This window comes from Paramacrobiotus metropolitanus, unplaced genomic scaffold (assembly GCF_019649055.1).
Source record: "Paramacrobiotus metropolitanus isolate TYO unplaced genomic scaffold, Prichtersi_v1.0 Parri_scaffold0000191, whole genome shotgun sequence".
Taxonomy (NCBI): domain Eukaryota; kingdom Metazoa; phylum Tardigrada; class Eutardigrada; order Parachela; family Macrobiotidae; genus Paramacrobiotus; species Paramacrobiotus metropolitanus.
The window spans coordinates 44,269-61,563 of record NW_026570411.1 but is presented as its reverse complement, the minus strand read 5'-3'; the positions used below and the strand labels follow the sequence as shown (position 1 = coordinate 61,563).

The window sequence follows — 17,295 nt, the reverse complement described above, 5'->3', positions numbered from 1 at the left end:
TTGAACGATTTTTTAGGAACCGTAGGTGTTCAGTGTACGCAGGTTTTAAGTTTTACTGTACCGCCACCTTAAGTCGTGACAACCTGCTTAAGGAAAATGGCCCGGCGCATGGGGACAAAATTGGCATACATACATGGAACCTTTCGCTTTCATTTTGAATCACTTTTTTTGTAATACTTTATGTCATTCTAAAGTGAAAATAATGATTTGCGTACGTTGTTCTGATAACCGATTCGGCGCGCAACATCCGGTTGCCGAGATATGGCGAACCAAAATGGGCGAAAAGTTTAAATGCATTTTCCCATAGTTTTAAAATTTTAGGAATTCATTTTAAAATGGGAAAAAAACTGCTATGAATCTGTTATTGGTTCATTTTCGACTTTATGGCTATGTGTCTTTTGCAGCAAAGTTTCAAGAAGATCGGGGTAGTAACCAGACTTTTTGTACGCAACCATGCATTTAACCTTTTCGCCCTTTTCAGTTCGCCATATCTCGGCAAGCGTATGTTGCGCGCGGAAACTTTTTTTAGAACAATGTATACAAATTATGTAGCTCTAAAATGAGATAAAAATTAATAATACAAAAAAGTGATCCGGAGTGCGCGAAAGCGAAAGGTTTCGTGTATGGTTCCCACTTTTGGCACCCTGTACTGGGCCAATTTTTCTTAAGGATGCATGTGCAGATACGTCTCGATCTATCCACCGCAACGTATCTCCTAGCTAGTTAAAGGTTTGCTATTTATAATGTATGCTGCTGTAACACAAAAGGGAATTTTAGATTTCACATGGTTTAGACTCCGTTCACTAGAAACTACCGCGTCAGATAAACAGTACGTTAGCAGACTAAACAGCGTTTAAAATGCTTGTACGGATGCACACTTGCAGTGACGTACAGCTGAAAAATAAATCGAATCGAGAGTGCCGAGAGCGTGACCAACCTGCTCTCGGGGAGGCGGTTAGAACACACAAAAAAGATCCACAGGCAGCATACGCTGGCTTGTCGCTCTAACATATGGCTGAGCCGTTGTACAGATCCACGTAAGGCAGACAGTTTTTACGCGTCAGCCAACGACGTTGGCTTACGGCGCCTTACGTCGCGAACGGACGTAAATCAACCCGTAACGCCAACTTCTACCCGAACGTCGAAATGGACGTAACTTGTTTTGTGAAATCTAAAATTCGCTAAAGATAAACAGCCTGGTCCGTTTGCCAACTTCGGGTGATCCTGCTACGGACGATACCAGACACCGTTCGATTTCAACTAAGTCTGCGTGACCTTTGCAATATGAGCGCAGAAATAAGTTCGCAAGACTTGCTTCTTTGTTTAGGCCAATGTCAAAACGACGGCGGAATTTTGTCAGGTCAAAAAGACGGCGGAATTTTCTGCCGGCGGAAATTTTGTGAGGTCAAAAAGACGGCGGAATTTCTCGTGGTCAAAATGCCGGCGGAATTTTTGTAACTTTTTAATTTCATTTACTGTGCATATTTAAAAACAATTTGGAAGAAAAATGTATCTTACATAGATTCGGGCGGCTCACCGGTATGTACAGCTCTCAGACGAAGAATCTCTACGCGCAGACACACAGAAACCGCGGCTAACTCAGACGCATTCTTGCGGCAGAAGCGGCTGCACCACAAATTATTCTTTCACGCGCAGCGCGGCAGCCGCTGCGGTTTGTTTTAAAAAAATTGGCATCTGAAGAATTTTGCGAAAACAGATTAATACATTATCTGGTTATTACATTATCTGGTATCTTAATACTGACATGGAGACGTGACACTTCTGTTCTAAATGGCATTAAAATCTGGCATGGAGGAAGGTTACGAAACGGACGATGCCAGCGGCAATGAAAGCGAACATCCGGCGTAAGTAACACACTTCAGTTTTATCTAACCCAGTTTTTTATTAGACAATTTTACGGTTAATATTATACTTATAATACATGTGTTAATGCGGCTGTGTCGTGCTCATTGAATATTTAGGTATTTATCGGAGACAGCTACTGTCATTTATATCTGTCTAACGTAAAAGATATCGCTATTAAACGTTAAAAGAAAGTAGGCGTTACGCACTTACTTTACGATACGCATTACCGTAAGAATACTTATTTTTTTCTGTTGGAACAAAACTGGATGCAATAACTGCAGATAAAAACGTGTAAAAAGACGAAAATTGCAGACGTTTGTTTTGTAACAAATTTTATGACTTCAGCGGCGAACTAGCAAGAAGTTGCATGGCAAACTGACTACGCGCAAAAAATGCTCGGGTGCATAAAAATGACCTTTGTGCTATTAAATCAATATTCATTCAAATTTAAATAACATTAGCGCTTGTATTGCCCATGTCAACTAGTTTAATAATAATAGTATTATTAGTATTTAGGTGATTTCTTAAGTGACTTAGAAAACGCATTTAGTGTTTAGTGATCATACATGCTAAATATAATAATTTTTTAGCTTCGGCACACTATGGTACTTCAAGCCCCACCCTACGATGAGCCAAAAGAAGCGTCGAGAGTTTTGCTTGGACCTCCTGGACCGTGACTACGAAGAGCCCAACCAGGAGTCCTTTGAACCCATAACTACGATGCCGATGGCCTTTCAAAACGCCAAAGGTGATGGAATATTTTTGGTACAAATGGGGCCGGAGGACACCCGAACCACTCTGCGGCCCGACGGCTGCGGCAGATGGAAAAATAATGGTAACACGGCGACTGAGGATGTATACACCACCTACTATCGCAATATTACTTGCCGGACATTTCATAAATACGCACATGTCAACGACACCAAACGCTTGGCAGTACTCGACTACTGGTGGGACCCCGACGCAACGCCAAAGGCATTCCCAGTACCGCCTCACGGTAATTCCAAATCTTCGGCACCATTTAATGGCACCAATAAAATCGCGCGTCGAGTGATTTCTAATACACTATCCGAAAATAAGTTTTCCCGTAATGACGAAATCATGGACATTGCCAAAAAGGTTGCGGCAAGCGGCAGCTGCAATCCTATGTTTATTCCACGGGATAAATCACAAGTAAAGCGGGTGAAGATTGCATCGAAAAAATCCGAAATGGCGGACCTGATGGGCAAACTGTGTCAGGAAGAAGACGTATACTTTCACTGCACGACAATTAATACTTCGGAGGACGAGAAAAAGAATATGATACCAGTTGTCTGCAGGCTGTCACAATCACTGCTGGTGAAGTCATTCGTCCTTCCAGGTAAATCCTGAACCTGTTACCAATACTGTCCACTGCTTAGGTAGAATATTATCGCATTATCGTAGTTTTTTATTTGTGGTCTGGTAAGGTACCGTTAATCTGTTGTCTGGTAAGGTACCGACGCACGCCCGGCACTGGGCGGAAGTCAGTGACGGCCGCGGCACCCGGCCGGCACTGGGCGGAAGTTAGTGACGGCCGCGGCACCCGGCCGGCACTGGGCGGAAGTCAGTGACGTCCGCGGCACCCGGCCGGCACTGGGCGGAAGTCAGTGACCTCCGCGGCACCCGGCACTGGGCGGAAGTCAGTGACGTCCGCGGCACCCGGCCGGCACTGGGCGGAAGTCAGTGACGTCCGCGGCACCCGGCCGGCACTGGGCGGAAGTCAGTGACGTCCGCGGCACCCGGCCGGCACTGCGCGGAAGTCAGTGACGTCCGCGGCACCCGGCCGGCACTGGGCGGAAGTCAGTGACGTCCGCGGCACCCGGCACTGGGCGGAAGTCAGTGACGTCCGCGGCACCCGGCCGGCACTGGGCGGAAGTCAGTGACGTCCGCGGCACCCGGCCGGCACTGGGCGGAAGTCAGTGACGTCCGCGGCACCCGGCCGGCACTGGGCGGAAGTCAGTGACGTCCGCGGCACCCGGCCGGCACTGGGCGGAAGTCAGTGACGTCCGCGGCACCCGGCCGGCACTGGGCGGAAGTTAGTGACGGCCGCGGCACCCGGCCGGCACTGGGCGGAAGTCAGTGACGGCCGCGGCACCCGGCCGGCACTGGGCGGAAGTCAGTGACGGCCGCGGCACCCGGCCGGCACTGGGCGGAAGTTAGTGACGTCCGCGGCACCCGGCCGGCACTGGGCGGAAGTCAGTGACGGCCGCGGCACCCGGCCGGCACTGGGCGGAAGTCAGTGACGGCCGCGGCACCCGGCCGGCACTGGGCGGAAGTCAGTGACGGCCGCGGCACCCGGCCGGCACTGGGCGGAAGTCAGTGACGGCCGCGCACTACCAGTTATACTCTAATACTCCCGTTATATGCTGTACATCTGTATAATGTAGATGGTGCTGACTGCAGACTACATCTTACTTTCTTATAATAACAGTATTACATATTGGGAAAATTATCGTTTCTGCCGATAACAAACTTGATTTCATTTTAGGATTTACGGGGCACAACGTTTTCAGTCCTCTGTACATTGATATCGTGCATAATATCGGAGAATATTATGTGATGACCTTGGCCATCCAGCACCCTTACCTGCGCAGAAAGGAAACCGCCGCTGTTTCCGCAAATATTTCAGAAACAGCAAAACTGCGTGGTTTTGGAAATGCAGTTCTTATCGTCGGAACGGCAATGCTAACTGGCCTATTCGCGGCCGAAATGCAAGCCGCATTGTATACGATCCTTGAAAGGTATCAACGTGACTGTGGTGACAGTGAAATATTTACGAAATGGACTCCGACAATTGTGGCTGATGGTGAAGCGGCGCTGCGCAAAGCAATTTTAACGCTACTTCCGAAAGCAAAGCTTCTGACCTGTTTTTTACATCTTAAAGACAATTTCAAACGTCATATGAAGCTGAAGCTGAATATGGACGAATCATCCATCAACATGGTCCTTGCGATCTTTTTCGGTGGCAAATTTACTGACGATGACGAAGAAGAAAAGGGCATCATCGACAGCGCATCCGAAAAGGAACTCGATGCTAAAGTTGCAGACCTATCTTCCGAGTTATCCAGCATCCACCCGGGAATTTTGGCATATTATCAGAAACGTAAAAGGCAAATATTTCTGGACCACGCATTGTTAGATGTACGCCAATCTGCGGCTTTCGGATCTGACCATGTGACTAATAATGTGGCCGAATCTGCCAATTATGAATTGAAAGACACGCTCAGAAATTTGCCCCAAAAGCAAATTGGCCTTATGGAAATTATCTCTCAAACGAAATCTCTCATTCGCCGTCAGGAAACTCACATCGCGGAGGCTATTATCGGTACAATACAAGTAGTTATCAAAGATTATTTGCTAAAAATATCTCACACATTTCATTGCCCGATAATCGGCGAGACATTTTAAAAATTTAAAAAAGTTATTGAAAAATTGAATTATATATAATAAAGGTCTACAATAGTAGTGAGCAACACAACCTTCGGAACTATATTAGCACAATCAGCGCTAATATGCATTCCCGCTGCATGTACAGTTTCAATTCATGCAACGCCATATAATCACGATTTTATGAATTCGCAGGTTGCGGCGAGTTCATTTTTACGGAGGCTTCCCCTTGCGTGGCACACACCGCGGATGTGCTAGACAACGAATCTGTGTACAAGAATTGTCTGCGAAAATTATTCGGCGGGACTTTAAGCCATGACCCTTTATCCGACCGCCGCTCAAAGCTCGCGTCCCATGAGACCGACTGCACCATCAAGTTTCAGGTTTCGTTTGAGAAATCCGAATTATCAATTGACTACCAACCATGCTGGAAAGCTGCGTTTCAGTTGATTAAAACGAAAAAGATTCACAGCGCTCCACCTCTGATGGGTAGCAACGTTTTCCTGGTAGACGATCCTAATGGTCATTTGAAAAAGGTCACATGGTCGGCGGAAGCAGCCGCTGAGTGTTCTTGCGCTGATTTTAAGAAAAAAGCCTTTTGTTGTGACGTTCTGGCCGTGTCTCACATGATGCAAAGAATGCCTGAGTTTCTCGAAAATTTCCGCTGTGCAGTTCCTCCTTATTCAATGCTCATAGGACCGACATCCACAGGAAAAGGCAACACAAAACGAAAAGCCGACAGGAACGAAAAACACAAACACAGTGGGCACAAAACGAAAAGCCGACAGAAAATTGTCGAAAGGAGCCACGCTCCGCTCAGTATCGTCGCAAGCCAGCAGTTTCAACAGACAACTAAAACGGTCGCATATTGAGATCACGGTACTTATTTTTAGTTTTATCCCGCTAAAAAACGTAAAATAACAGTGGTTTACTGCGTAGCGGCTTGTTTAAATAAATTGTTTCTGACGAGTAGGAGGACAATTCGGACAACGAAGTATCCATTATCGGCTGCAAAACTGCCGAACCGGAAACCCTGAAGGTCAGTCGTAGTTTTATTTACTACACTAGCTGCAGTTGTTGTAACATGTCTATTTAATGTGTGCCACTACTCCATAGATTACACAGTAGTTTATTGCTTGGGCAATTGTTTAAATAGGGCGCAATCGCTTCACGTAGGAAGAAATTCAAGGTCGAGCCGAAAGAGGAAGTCGTGGTAATTATGAAACTTTCCATTTAGTAATTAAAATGTATAAGAAATAATTCAATTGCAAATACCTATGTAAAGAGCACAAGAACATGCCTGAAACATACTAATTTTTAGTGGCTTCAATAAGGAAGCATCAATTAAATAAAGAAATTTTAAATTTATTTTTATAGCATCCACAGGTGAACGAACTGTATCAACTGGAACAAGAACTTGAGCGAGAAAAATCTCCAGGTATTATACCCTGAAACTGTTCTTCGCAAAGCCGTAACAATTAAAATTAGCCATATATATTTATTTTGTACGGTTGTTTTGCCTAGAACCGTGTCCCTGTTGCAAGGGGATTAAGCACCTTAATCCGTGGCAGAAAGGAAGCAGCCGTTTCCGCATCACAAAAGATGCCGCTGTCCATCCTAATTCGAAGTGTCCTGGCTGTGGAAAAAGATTTGTGGACAATCCGCCGGCACTGGACATCATTGTGGTCCGCGAAGAGTTTGAGTATATCAGTGGCAGCAATCGGCAAGCAGTAACTGACCGGGCTAAGCCCAGAAAGTATTGTCTGCGTGCGGCATGCATTAAGCGCCGTCACCCGCAGTTCACATCACAGTTTGCAAATCATCTGGATGACGCCGTTAAATTCAAAAAAGATGAGCTGGTTGCAATCGCAAAGTTTCGCGCTGAAATTTAGTCGAAGTAGTGTTGAGTTCAGGGCATGCATGTTCTTTTGTCATTGTGCTTTTTTTGATATTTTGATACCTTGTTTAGCGTCCCAATTAGGATTAGCTGATTGGTATACGAGTACGTACGTATGTTCTTTTGTGATTGTTTTTTGTTTGCTTGCGTTTTTTTAAATTTTTCGACCTTTTGAGTTGTAGTTTTCGTTTGTTGTTGTTAACTGTCTGTCTGCCGAACGATGAAGCATGTTTTGGAATTAGCAAAAGCAGAATGCAATACACCGATACATAATACATAGAATGTCCAGGTTGTACTTAGTACTTACTGCATGACTTAGTTTACCAATAAGTTGGTTTTGCATCAGTTCGTGATTGCCTTAAAAAAATGAATGTTCAGGAAATTCCGCCGGCATTTTGACCACGAGAAATTCCGCCGTCTTTTTGACCTGACAAAATTTCCGCCGGCCGAAAATTCCGCCGTCGTTTTGACATTGGCCTTTCAACAATGAGCCGAGCTGTTGTATTGTAAATGCCGAATGGATGTATGAACTTCAAGGAGGAAGTCATTTTTTGAATGTGGAACTGCCCGGTGAGACATCAGAGGCAACCGCCACTGATGGTTATTCTTTGACCAAAAGGCTGATTCAGGCTCTGCATAATTTAACACTTCAAAGCGCATTACCTAGCTCGCACTGTACTCCGTATTTATGTTGATTAAATAGAATTGTTTTTCCTTTTAATATGTTAGCTGTACCGCTTACTGCATTACGTACTTCATTTACTTGTGTTTTAAAACGTACAGACCATCACGTTTAGGTCCAAAACTTTTGAAAAATTTTCTTAGCGCATTATTCCTCTTGTTTTGGACCATCGGAATCTCCTGCCTTTTTGACCGCAAAAATTTCCTTCCTTTTTTTACCATCAAAATTTCTTTCCTCTTTTTGACCAAAAAACATTCCTTCATTTATTTATTCCTTCCTCTTTTTGACCAAAAAACATTCCTTCCTTTAATTATTCCTTCCTCTTTTTGACCTTGGCCTCTATGGGCCACACTGAAAATGACGGCACACCGACAACTTGCTGACGACTTTTTGCTGAACGACAAAATGATGACACGACATTTTGCTGTAACGACAAATCGCCGAACAACTTTTTGTGAACACCGACAACTTGGTGACGACATTTTGCTGACGTGAGAAACCTAAGAAACCTAAGAAAAAACAACAAAAAGTTAGAAAAGCTTAAACATTAGCGCATCGAGCCGAAAAGCAAGTTGTCGGTCAGCCAAACTGTTTGAATAAAACGTCGGCGAACGATTTAGCAGAAAAGCACATTGTCGGTCACGACGGTCAGCAAATTGTCGGGCAGCGAGTTGTAGGTCGGCAAGCTGACGTGCTACCTGATGGACATTAAGCAGATTACGTCTTGCGTGGTGTAACGAATAGCGGCCAAATTAACGACAATTTTGAAGTTATTAACCCATGAATCCGTAGACACGAAAACAAGGTTGCGTTACAGGGCACCGCGGCATTTCGCCGAGGACAGCTTACCGCAAGACATTTCGCCGCCAGGTCATTTCGACGCCGTGACATTCCGTCAAGACATAAGGACATAAGGAACCATAAGAAAATATGACGAAACGTCGGCGGCCAGATGTCTTGCGGCAAAATGTCGCCAAGCTGAAATGTCTCCGTGCAATATGTCCACGCAAAAGTGCCCCGACGTCCGTATGTCCCGCGCCAAAAAGTCGCTCGTCCAATTTGAGTGCGGCGAGATGTCAGACTCCCAAAGGTCCAGGTGCGGCGTCGCAGACTGAACCGTTCGTTATAGACCGTTCATTAATCGTACCCCGTCATTAACTCTGTTGTCATCGGGTATCTTCGTTCAAACCGGACCCTGCTTACTGTTTCAAACCGCGCATGGCAACGTTTTCGGAGTAATTTTCAGGGTTATTATCAGCCTGCAGGCTCTCGCCGCTGTCGCAAGGTCCTTTCAAAGGTTTACAATTTATTTTACGATAACCAGGAGAAAGTGAGCCGTTGCACGAAAGAAGCTAATTATGCGAATCAAATCATGCGAAGCCGACAACTGACAAGCAGCGCTTGCCAGTTGTCGAAAGTGACTTGTAAATGTCGCAAGATTTCTTCAGATTGTTGAATGGACCGGTTGTCCGCTGCATTTTTCAGGCTTGGAATGCTACATAGGAAGTACTGGAGCAAGGCTCACGGATGCCGGTACAAGTTGCCCGACTGCCTGTTTATGTCACCTGCCACTGATCCTGCTGACGGAGATCTTGCGACAGCTGGATCTGCACACACAAGCTGCCGCCATGCGGTAAATTGAATTTTGTACTTGCATTAAGTAATACGCAACAGACATTAGATTTTTACTTGGGTAATTGGTTGTACAGAGTGTGTGGCTTATGGCAAGCGATACTGAGTGATGCCCGCACAACGCAGCACCTTCTTGTCCTGACACACCATTTCACCGGAACCCAGTGCGACGACCACAACTGTCGGCGCATCGCGACGGCATTGTGCCGTAGCATCACTCCCGCTACGAAGAGCCTCACCATCACCGCCCGCGCCCACGACTGGGAGAGGAAGCAGTCAAACTGGCACAGCGCGTGCATCGTGCCGGAGTTGTTGCGGGTTATGCAGGTCAAGCTGTCTTGGATCGCCATCCAGTCCTTCTGTCTGGACATGCTTCCCGACTGCCTGCTGGCCTTCCAGTCCCGCTGTGACGCACTAGTCGTCGAGGGGCTGGAGATGAGCTGGGGAACGCTGTGCGACGAGATGCGGTGGAATGTGCAGCGCCCCCGTTTCGGCATGATTGGCTTGCCGGAGCGGGAATACCGCTTCACCAAACGACACAATTCCGCCGGCGCCCGGCGTTGGCTGCGGGATGGGATGCTGCTCGGCATCCCGCGGATAATCTATCCGTGGCGGGACGGCTGGCACTGCCAGGAGTGGGACATTGATCGGCCGTTCATGTGGTCCACCAACCGATTGCTGACCCCGGTCACGGCCGACGTGTACGCCCAGGTGGCGGCGGTGCGTGCTCGCTGGTGCGACACTCTGGCTTATCCCGATGAGTGGCGGGTCATCCGCTGCTTCTTAGACAGGCAAGTCACTGCACAGGCGTTACCGGTACCGTTGCGGCGGATGCCGGTGAAGGGTGTTATTGGCTGCAGGTTCAGCGGATTCCACGCGAATGGCAGTGCCCACACGTGGCACAATGTCGACCTGCGAACGCTGGATCTCGCGCAGCTCAGCGCACTGGCGCTGAGGGAAATCGCCGAGATTTTCGCCCTTTAAACCGATCGGCAGGCCTTAACTACCCAAGGCCTGCAAGGCTCCAACGGCTCGCAAGCTCACCTGTGGAACGTTTCGTACCAAAGAAAAAAAGTGAATCGTTTTTTCGCTCCTTGTAATCACAGTAGACATCTGTACACATGCTGTAGACACCTGTAGACCTATCGGTAGTCACCTGGTTTCTTAGGATGTATACAACGGTGTCTGCAGGATGTCTACGGATGTCTACCGCTGTATACAGGCAGCCCTTCTTAGGGTCAGCTTGATACTCTGCCTGTATACACCGGTAGTCATCTGTAGACAGCCCGTAGACACCACTGTAGACATACTGCAGTCAGCTGGTTTCTTAGCTTTTTTGGATGTTTACAGGGTTTCTACAAGTTGTCTACAGGGCGTCTACCGGTTGTCTTCAGATGTCTACCAGTGTATACAGGCAGGCCTTCTTAGGTTCAGCTGGATGTTCTGCTGTATACATCTGTAGACGCACTGTAGACAGCCCGTAAACACCCCTGTAGACATACTGTAGTCACCTGGTTTCTTAGGCTTCTTAGGAATTCTTAGGATGTATACAGGTTGTCTACAGGCTGTCTACAGGTTGTCTACAGATGTCTACCGCTGTATACAGGTAGCCCTTCTTAGGCTGAGCTCGATACTCTGCCTGTATACATCGGTAGTCACTTGTAGACATCCCGTAGACACCACTGTAGACATACTGTAGTCACCTGGTTTCTTAGGTTTCTTAGGATGTATACAGGTTGTCTACAGATGACTACAGTGACTACAAGAAGGAAAAAACGTTCCAGTTTTTTTCTTTGGTACGAAACGTTCCATATATAGCAAGTTACACAAGTAAACGATAGTACTGTACTATTGTATTAACGTTATTAAGAACCTTCATTAACAGACACATGCCAGACACGCAATTTAATGTGCAAAGGCACAGAAAAAGACAAATCGTGGGCAACGCAGTACGCTGTACCGCGGAACTCCACCCCGCACTGCGTTTACGCGCTACATGCAGCGGGATCGTGGCCTTTTCTCAGCGCGATTGTTATGTACTATGCAAGCAGGATATCATTGAAGAAGTGCTTTTGCATTAAATCTCGTTTTCTTAGTACTCAGTTTCATAGGCGAATTTAACTCGCTTGGGCGGGAGGGGCACTGAGAACCCAAGAACCCCAAAGACAGCAAGATAATTTACTACAAAACGTATAAAAAATTTTGTATAAAGTAGGAATTGAACGAAAATTGTTGGTAAAGCCAGATGTCAACAGTACATGATAAATGGAGCCAGGAGCATTTTCGCGCGAAGCGCGAAGCCGACGAACGTTTTCACTACAGAAATTATTAGAAATTCAGTAAAAAATACCAGAAATAATTTGAACAATTGTTCAATGGGTGTAAAAAGGCGATATTTTATGTACAGAGTTCAGAAAACCAGTGAACTTTCGCGCGAAGCCGGCGCACGATTTCATCGTAGAAATTGCTAGAAATTGTATAAAAATTAGTAAAAATAAGTTAACTACGGATACGTGACTGAAATTTTTCTGCGAAGCCGATGCACGCTTTTACACCTGGAACTGCTAGAAATTCGATAAAAAATAGTAGAATATTACGAGTTTGTGATAAAACTCCTTTAGGAACATGGTCTATTAACAAAAGATTAGGATGTATCCTCTGATAATGTGTGCTTCGTGGAAGACCGTGAACTGTACAGGCACTTTCGCGCGGAGCGCGAAGCTAGCAAACGGTTTGACTGAAAAAATCGCTAGAAATTCAATAAAAAATAGCAGTTTCTGCAGTTTTTTGCAAATCCGGTAAATTTTTTCAAGCAGTACTCCCCCCTTTACTTTTTTGAAGTACCCATTTTTCCAAAACTTCCGGAGGGGGCACGTGCCCCCGTGCCCCCTCCCTAAATTCGCCCCTGCTCAGTTTGTACTTACATGTGATACTCATTGAAGGCCATGCAGCCTTTGTCCAACGTAAAAAAGCATATACAAATATGTAATATGTACTTATATGTATATAAGAAACCATACACACATATGAAATATACTGTACAGTATGCGATAAAATAAGCAGGGGCTCCAAAAAGCGGTAGGCAAAGCCTTTACTAACGATCTGCTCTACGTTATTGTCAAAGCCTTTTCATTGTTATGTCAACTAAACATACATCTTTTCTAGCTAGTACTAGTCAAGCACATAGCCACTCACACGATAATTAGTAATAACTACCATCGTAGACTTCACAAAAACGAAATTAGTTTGTAAAAGCCCGGGAAATGCTGCAGAATTTAGACGACACTGCATCATTTTGTGCCGTCGTTTTGCTTTCAAAATGAAATCAGTTGAATGAAGGAACGGAAAGAGTACACCGGATTCTTATTAGACCATCCTGCACACATGGGTGACCGCCGTAACCCGCGCAACGGGATACTGCGGAAGCGGCCATTAGGCTCTCAGACGCGGAAGATTTCATTGAGGCCGTAGATGGCCATGCGGCTGAGTGTGCGTACATCCAGCCGGCGCAAGTCCACCTTGTCAAACATGTACACATTCCCGTCTGCGTCAAACCCACTAAATTTGCAACGCAAATAGATGCAGATCTAATTTTAAGCGCTACCAACGAGTAACTGCACCGTCTACAGGGCACTCACAGGATGATGTAGGTGTGGATAGACTGCCACTCCTCGGGGTACTTCAGAGTGCGCACCCAGCGCGCGTGCACTGCCGTGACCTTTGCCAGCATCTCCTCCGTGACCGGCGGGAAGTTGGCGTTCACGGCGTGCATGAAGCGCGCCGACATCTTTTCGCGGCCTTCGCTGCATTTCAGAAGCAGCCGCGGAATGGTGATTTGCAGTTTGTCAATGTCCAGCGCGTGGGACTCCTTCGTCAGGGGCTGCATGAGGTCCTTCTCGCGGGCACGCAGGAGATTGGTGGATCTCGTATGCGTAAGGACCGGATCGCACTCGAAGGCGTGAAACATCGCCCCGCCGAACAGGTCGCCGACTGCCCAGTTGATCAGCAGAATGGCGTTACACAATTGTTCATACTGCATTGCATCATGTGCTGCCGGATGCAGCGAGAACCCTGTTGAGGAACGGTGGGAAATGGTGGCAGGTCTGTTGTTAGTGCGGTCTTTGAAGACGATAAATCGCAGATGGGTTTCGGTGTCGTTCAGCCAGGGCAACACCAAAATGAAATGTTGTCGAAGGAGCATTGGAAGGAAGGTGAGAGTGAGGGTGGCGGAAGTGATGGAGCGGCTCAAGAGGACTGCCGCTTTGAAGCAGTTGTCGCTGTCCGATTGCAGGTCGCAACAGCTTTCGAAGGAGATGCGGACGTGCACCGCCATGCGGGCGTCACTCAGCAGCAGCTGCCACAACGCGCAGACCCTGTCGCAACAGTAACTACCATTAGGCGACAGTTACATGTGAGATGCCCGATTATCTCTTAGCACGTAAAATGTCCATGAAGAACGAACATTATTAGGTATATGATTAGTTTTACCGTTTGGCCCTCATTTGGGAGTGCACATCGAGATGAGTTAAGATGTCGCTCTGCAGACACGGCGGCAAAAGTGCAATTGCCGCAGATGTCCGCTCAGCATCGCTGCTCAGACCTGCAGAGACGACAGGCAACGCATACCAACTGTCACAAATAACTAAAGAAGAGCAGTTGCCGCCAGGTTACTAACCGGCATCCGGTGGGCGGGCGTCTCGCAGTCTAATCGGCGGCAGACTATCCCGGCTCTTTAAATGCGTCTGAAGCATTCCGCCCAACGTCGTCTCCGTCTGCCAGGTTTCGTGCATGTCCTGCCTGTCCGTGAAACTGACAACGATAAAAATGCAACCTTTGCATTTTTATCGTTGTCAGTTTCAAGGACGCAGATGGAACCGACAGATGGAAGCAGATTATGGAGATGCAGATGGAACTAATTACTTATTACGCAGATGGAACCGACAGCGGTCGAATGAACACAAACAACCCCCCGCGTTGTCGTCTTGCGGCCTCACGGAGATGCTTGATAATTCGGAATTTGTCGGAGGCGTCGCTGAGGACGCTCTGCGGTTCTTCAAAGGGAAATAAAGTGCTTGGTGTAGACTCTACAGTCTATACCAAGCACTTTATTTCCTTTGAACAACCTCTACACCAGACCTGGGCAGTTATGGAAATTTGACCCATAGTTAGAGTTGCGAGTTAACTGCAGCGCGCGAGTTACGCTACGAGTTACGCTATTCAAATTAACTGGAGTTATGAGTTATAACGCGAGTTTCGCTACAATAAAAAATCTTTACTTTGTCAATAATTTTCAAGTAATCTCTTACCGGTATTACTATTATCAGATTTGCAACACAGATCGTAATTAATTCTGCAAAATAGCTGATTCTTAAAATTCCCATCCGTACAGCATATGCCCCTCTACATGCCAGGAAAGCTCTTCAGTATTTTTTAAAGTGAGTGTGCGAACTGAGAAGCAAATGCACGCTCAGGTGATATGAAGAAGTTCTCGTTAGTGCATTTCACCCACGGGTGCTGCGTCAGATTTGAAAATCTTGCTTTTCGCTTCACTGTTTGCATATTTAACCGAAAGTTGTTTACTGTATTACATTATTTAAATAGCACTGAAACGTATGTGATACGTCCCTCTAGAAAGTCTTCAGTCACATTCAGTCTGTTCACACTATAGCTAAAAAGTGCAGAAAAGTTTTTCATTGTGGAAAATAGAAAGTTTGTAAATAAAAGTTTAAGGAGAAACGTGATATCAACGCTCTTACGCTTTTTCCGTTTAGCATACTCCTCTATGGGGCAGTTTGCCATAAGCTTGTATGCTAAGCGCAATCAGTTTATGAAAAGCAATTAATATCTGAGATCTCGTTTCTTCGAAATCTTTTTACTTGGAAACTTTCTGCTCTCTTCAAGATTTTGTTTTGTTTTTTTTTATGCTATAGCCTGCACAGGTTGAACGAAAGTTACAAAACGTTTTTACAAAACGAAAGTTACAAAACGGTTTTACAAAACGAAAGTTTTACAAAACGAAAGTTACAAAACGAAAGTTACAAGTTACAAAGTTACAAAACGGTTGAACGAAAGTTACAAAACAAAACGGCTTTCGAAAAATACCGAACCTGCAGGGGCTACCTAGTCCGCAGCACAGTTGATTACACATATTTTCGTAGCCGAAAGACCCGACTGGAATGCAGTGTACTGGCGGACGCCGCTAATATTCGATTAATGCACATCGCACAGACGTCAGTATAAAACCGATAAAAAACCATGGTGGCCAGTGCCTGTGGCGGTCGTCGTGTACTACAACAGCTGGAACTGTTTTATTTGTGCCTGCTAGTAGAAGTACCGAAAGTCAGTGCAACCCAAGTCGAAAATAATTTCCATTTTAATACTCGTATTTTCTATACTTTTGAGCTAATGATTTTATTAGTAACTTGAAACGACAGAGTTACGCTACAGTTACGTTGCGTTAAATTGTTTTCGAGTTACGTTAGAGTTAAGTTTTCTTTCTAGCGAGTTACGCTTCAGAGTTACGTTATAACTCGATAACTCGAAAATAACTCGCGTTAAGTTATGAGTTAAGTTATAACTGCCCAGGTCTGCTCTACACTGTAGAGCAGGCCGCTGTGCCGCTCCAGCAACGACTTTCCCGACGGCGGCCAAATCCCTGCAACCTGGCAAGAATTCGAGTTGAAAGAATTCGTTCGTTCGTACCTACGAGTTGAAAGAATTCGTTCGTATGGTGTTCGAGACAGATGTGGTGTGCCTAACAGGCGGCGCAGTTGGGAACTGCGCCGCCTGTCGAACTTTCCACATCACCACTGGGATGTGGAACATTGGACAGGCGGCGCTGCAACCACCAAGCCAACTCCTCGACCTCAAGGTGGCCAGTTGAAAGCAGAACGGTTCGCCAGCTTTGGCACGTAGCGCCACATAGCATTTGTGGTTTTCATTGACGACATTTGCGAGACTCTCCCAATAAAAGAGCAGCGTCCAGATGGAGCCCATGTGGAACCAATCGGGCAGGACCGTTGTCGAGTTGAAATCGATGTAGGCGAGGCCGTGGTTAACTTCAATTTCCTTGATATATTCTAAATTCCTAATAACCAAGTGCGTTCGTCCCTCTTCACCGCCACCGTATTCTGGTAGCTCATCGAGTTACCCTCCGCTAGCAGCAGCCGATACATTCCACGTCGCAGGTGTTTCCATTCATCGATCTGCAACAGCCAAGCGTTTTACTTGATGTTTTCTGCTTCACGGAATTATGCAAATCACGGCTTTGTACGAAATATTCTGCTAAACAGCTTCCCATTACCTCGCAGCTTCAGGATTATTTAACAATTCTGGGCGATTGCGGCCAGACTTCTCCACTGTTTTAAGGTTAACAGACAATCAAAACCGAAAACCACTTGCGCAGCAGAAGTTCCCTTCTACAAGCTAAATAAAATCAATACGGGCCTGCAACAGCAGCCTGTACAGTCATGCACATGTAATACAATCATCGCGGCGGAAGTAGGCGTGTCGCTCTGACGCTCCATTTATAAGTGTGGTAAATCTACAGCATACAGCATACGCTGTATCTACCCACATGTACACACAGGCTGTATACCGCATGTGTTGTATACGGCATGTGCATGACGGGATACCTACCTCAACCTGTCACAAGCACAATATAGGATACAATTTAGCGTAAAAAGGCGGGACATTTAGTGCGTGATAACCTTGGTGAAGCCATAGCTTCGACCAGTACCGAGTCTGAGGAAATTATTTTTCTCTGGTACCTGTATAGAGGAGGTGTCAGTTTTACGGTATCGAAACCTGT

The 17,295-nt window shown here is 46.1% G+C and overlaps 3 protein-coding genes across 3 annotated transcripts; 2 read left to right on the top strand and 1 right to left on the bottom strand.

Moving 5' to 3' along the window:
- Nucleotides 1-1,703: 1,703 nt before the first annotated feature.
- LOC129600718 (uncharacterized) lies at nucleotides 1,704-9,473 on the top strand. Its single transcript, XM_055499279.1, has 10 exons — nucleotides 1,704-1,865; nucleotides 2,457-3,226; nucleotides 4,376-4,693; nucleotides 4,772-5,212; nucleotides 5,470-6,153; nucleotides 6,248-6,313; nucleotides 6,431-6,487; nucleotides 6,652-6,712; nucleotides 6,799-7,741; nucleotides 9,339-9,473. The coding sequence occupies exons 1-5, from the start codon at nucleotides 1,792-1,794 to the stop codon at nucleotides 6,144-6,146; spliced, it is 2,280 nt and encodes a 759-aa protein (XP_055355254.1). The 5' UTR covers nucleotides 1,704-1,791; the 3' UTR covers nucleotides 6,147-6,153; nucleotides 6,248-6,313; nucleotides 6,431-6,487; nucleotides 6,652-6,712; nucleotides 6,799-7,741; nucleotides 9,339-9,473.
- Nucleotides 9,474-9,481: 8 nt separating this feature from the next.
- On the top strand, nucleotides 9,482-10,636 carry LOC129600733 (uncharacterized). The gene is made up of 3 exons (XM_055499297.1): nucleotides 9,482-9,486; nucleotides 9,563-10,276; nucleotides 10,346-10,636. The coding sequence occupies exons 1-3, from the start codon at nucleotides 9,482-9,484 to the stop codon at nucleotides 10,467-10,469; spliced, it is 843 nt and encodes a 280-aa protein (XP_055355272.1). The 3' UTR covers nucleotides 10,470-10,636.
- Nucleotides 10,637-12,772: 2,136 nt separating this feature from the next.
- On the bottom strand, nucleotides 12,773-16,855 carry LOC129600728 (uncharacterized). Its single transcript, XM_055499291.1, has 5 exons — nucleotides 16,789-16,855; nucleotides 16,351-16,690; nucleotides 14,161-14,282; nucleotides 13,974-14,085; nucleotides 12,773-13,858 (listed from the first exon to the last, which is right to left on the bottom strand). The coding sequence occupies exons 2-5, from the start codon at nucleotides 16,479-16,481 to the stop codon at nucleotides 13,120-13,122; spliced, it is 1,104 nt and encodes a 367-aa protein (XP_055355266.1). The 5' UTR covers nucleotides 16,482-16,690; nucleotides 16,789-16,855; the 3' UTR covers nucleotides 12,773-13,119.
- Nucleotides 16,856-17,295: the final 440 nt, after the last annotated feature.

What these genes read in the sequence shown, in the direction of transcription:
- LOC129600718 (XM_055499279.1), top strand. Translation starts at nt 1,792, where the DNA reads ATGGCATTAAAATCTGGCATGGAGGAAGGTTACGAAACGGACGATGCC. An exon ending in AATGAAAGCGAACATCCGGC is followed by an intron (nt 1,866 to 2,456) that starts GTAAGTAACACA and finishes ATAATTTTTTAG; the next exon opens with CTTCGGCACACTATGGTACT. An exon ending in GAAGTCATTCGTCCTTCCAG is followed by an intron (nt 3,227 to 4,375) that starts GTAAATCCTGAA and finishes ATTTCATTTTAG; the next exon opens with GATTTACGGGGCACAACGTT.
- LOC129600733 (XM_055499297.1), top strand. An exon ending in ATCCGCTGCTTCTTAGACAG is followed by an intron (nt 10,277 to 10,345) that starts GCAAGTCACTGC and finishes TATTGGCTGCAG; the next exon opens with GTTCAGCGGATTCCACGCGA.
- LOC129600728 (XM_055499291.1), bottom strand. Translation starts at nt 16,481, where the DNA reads ATGGGCTCCATCTGGACGCTGCTCTTTTATTGGGAGAGTCTCGCAAAT. An exon ending in TTTCAACTGGCCACCTTGAG is followed by an intron (nt 14,283 to 16,350) that starts GTCGAGGAGTTG and finishes TTTCACGGACAG; the next exon opens with GCAGGACATGCACGAAACCT. An exon ending in TCCCAAATGAGGGCCAAACG is followed by an intron (nt 13,859 to 13,973) that starts GTAAAACTAATC and finishes CTGTTGCGACAG; the next exon opens with GGTCTGCGCGTTGTGGCAGC.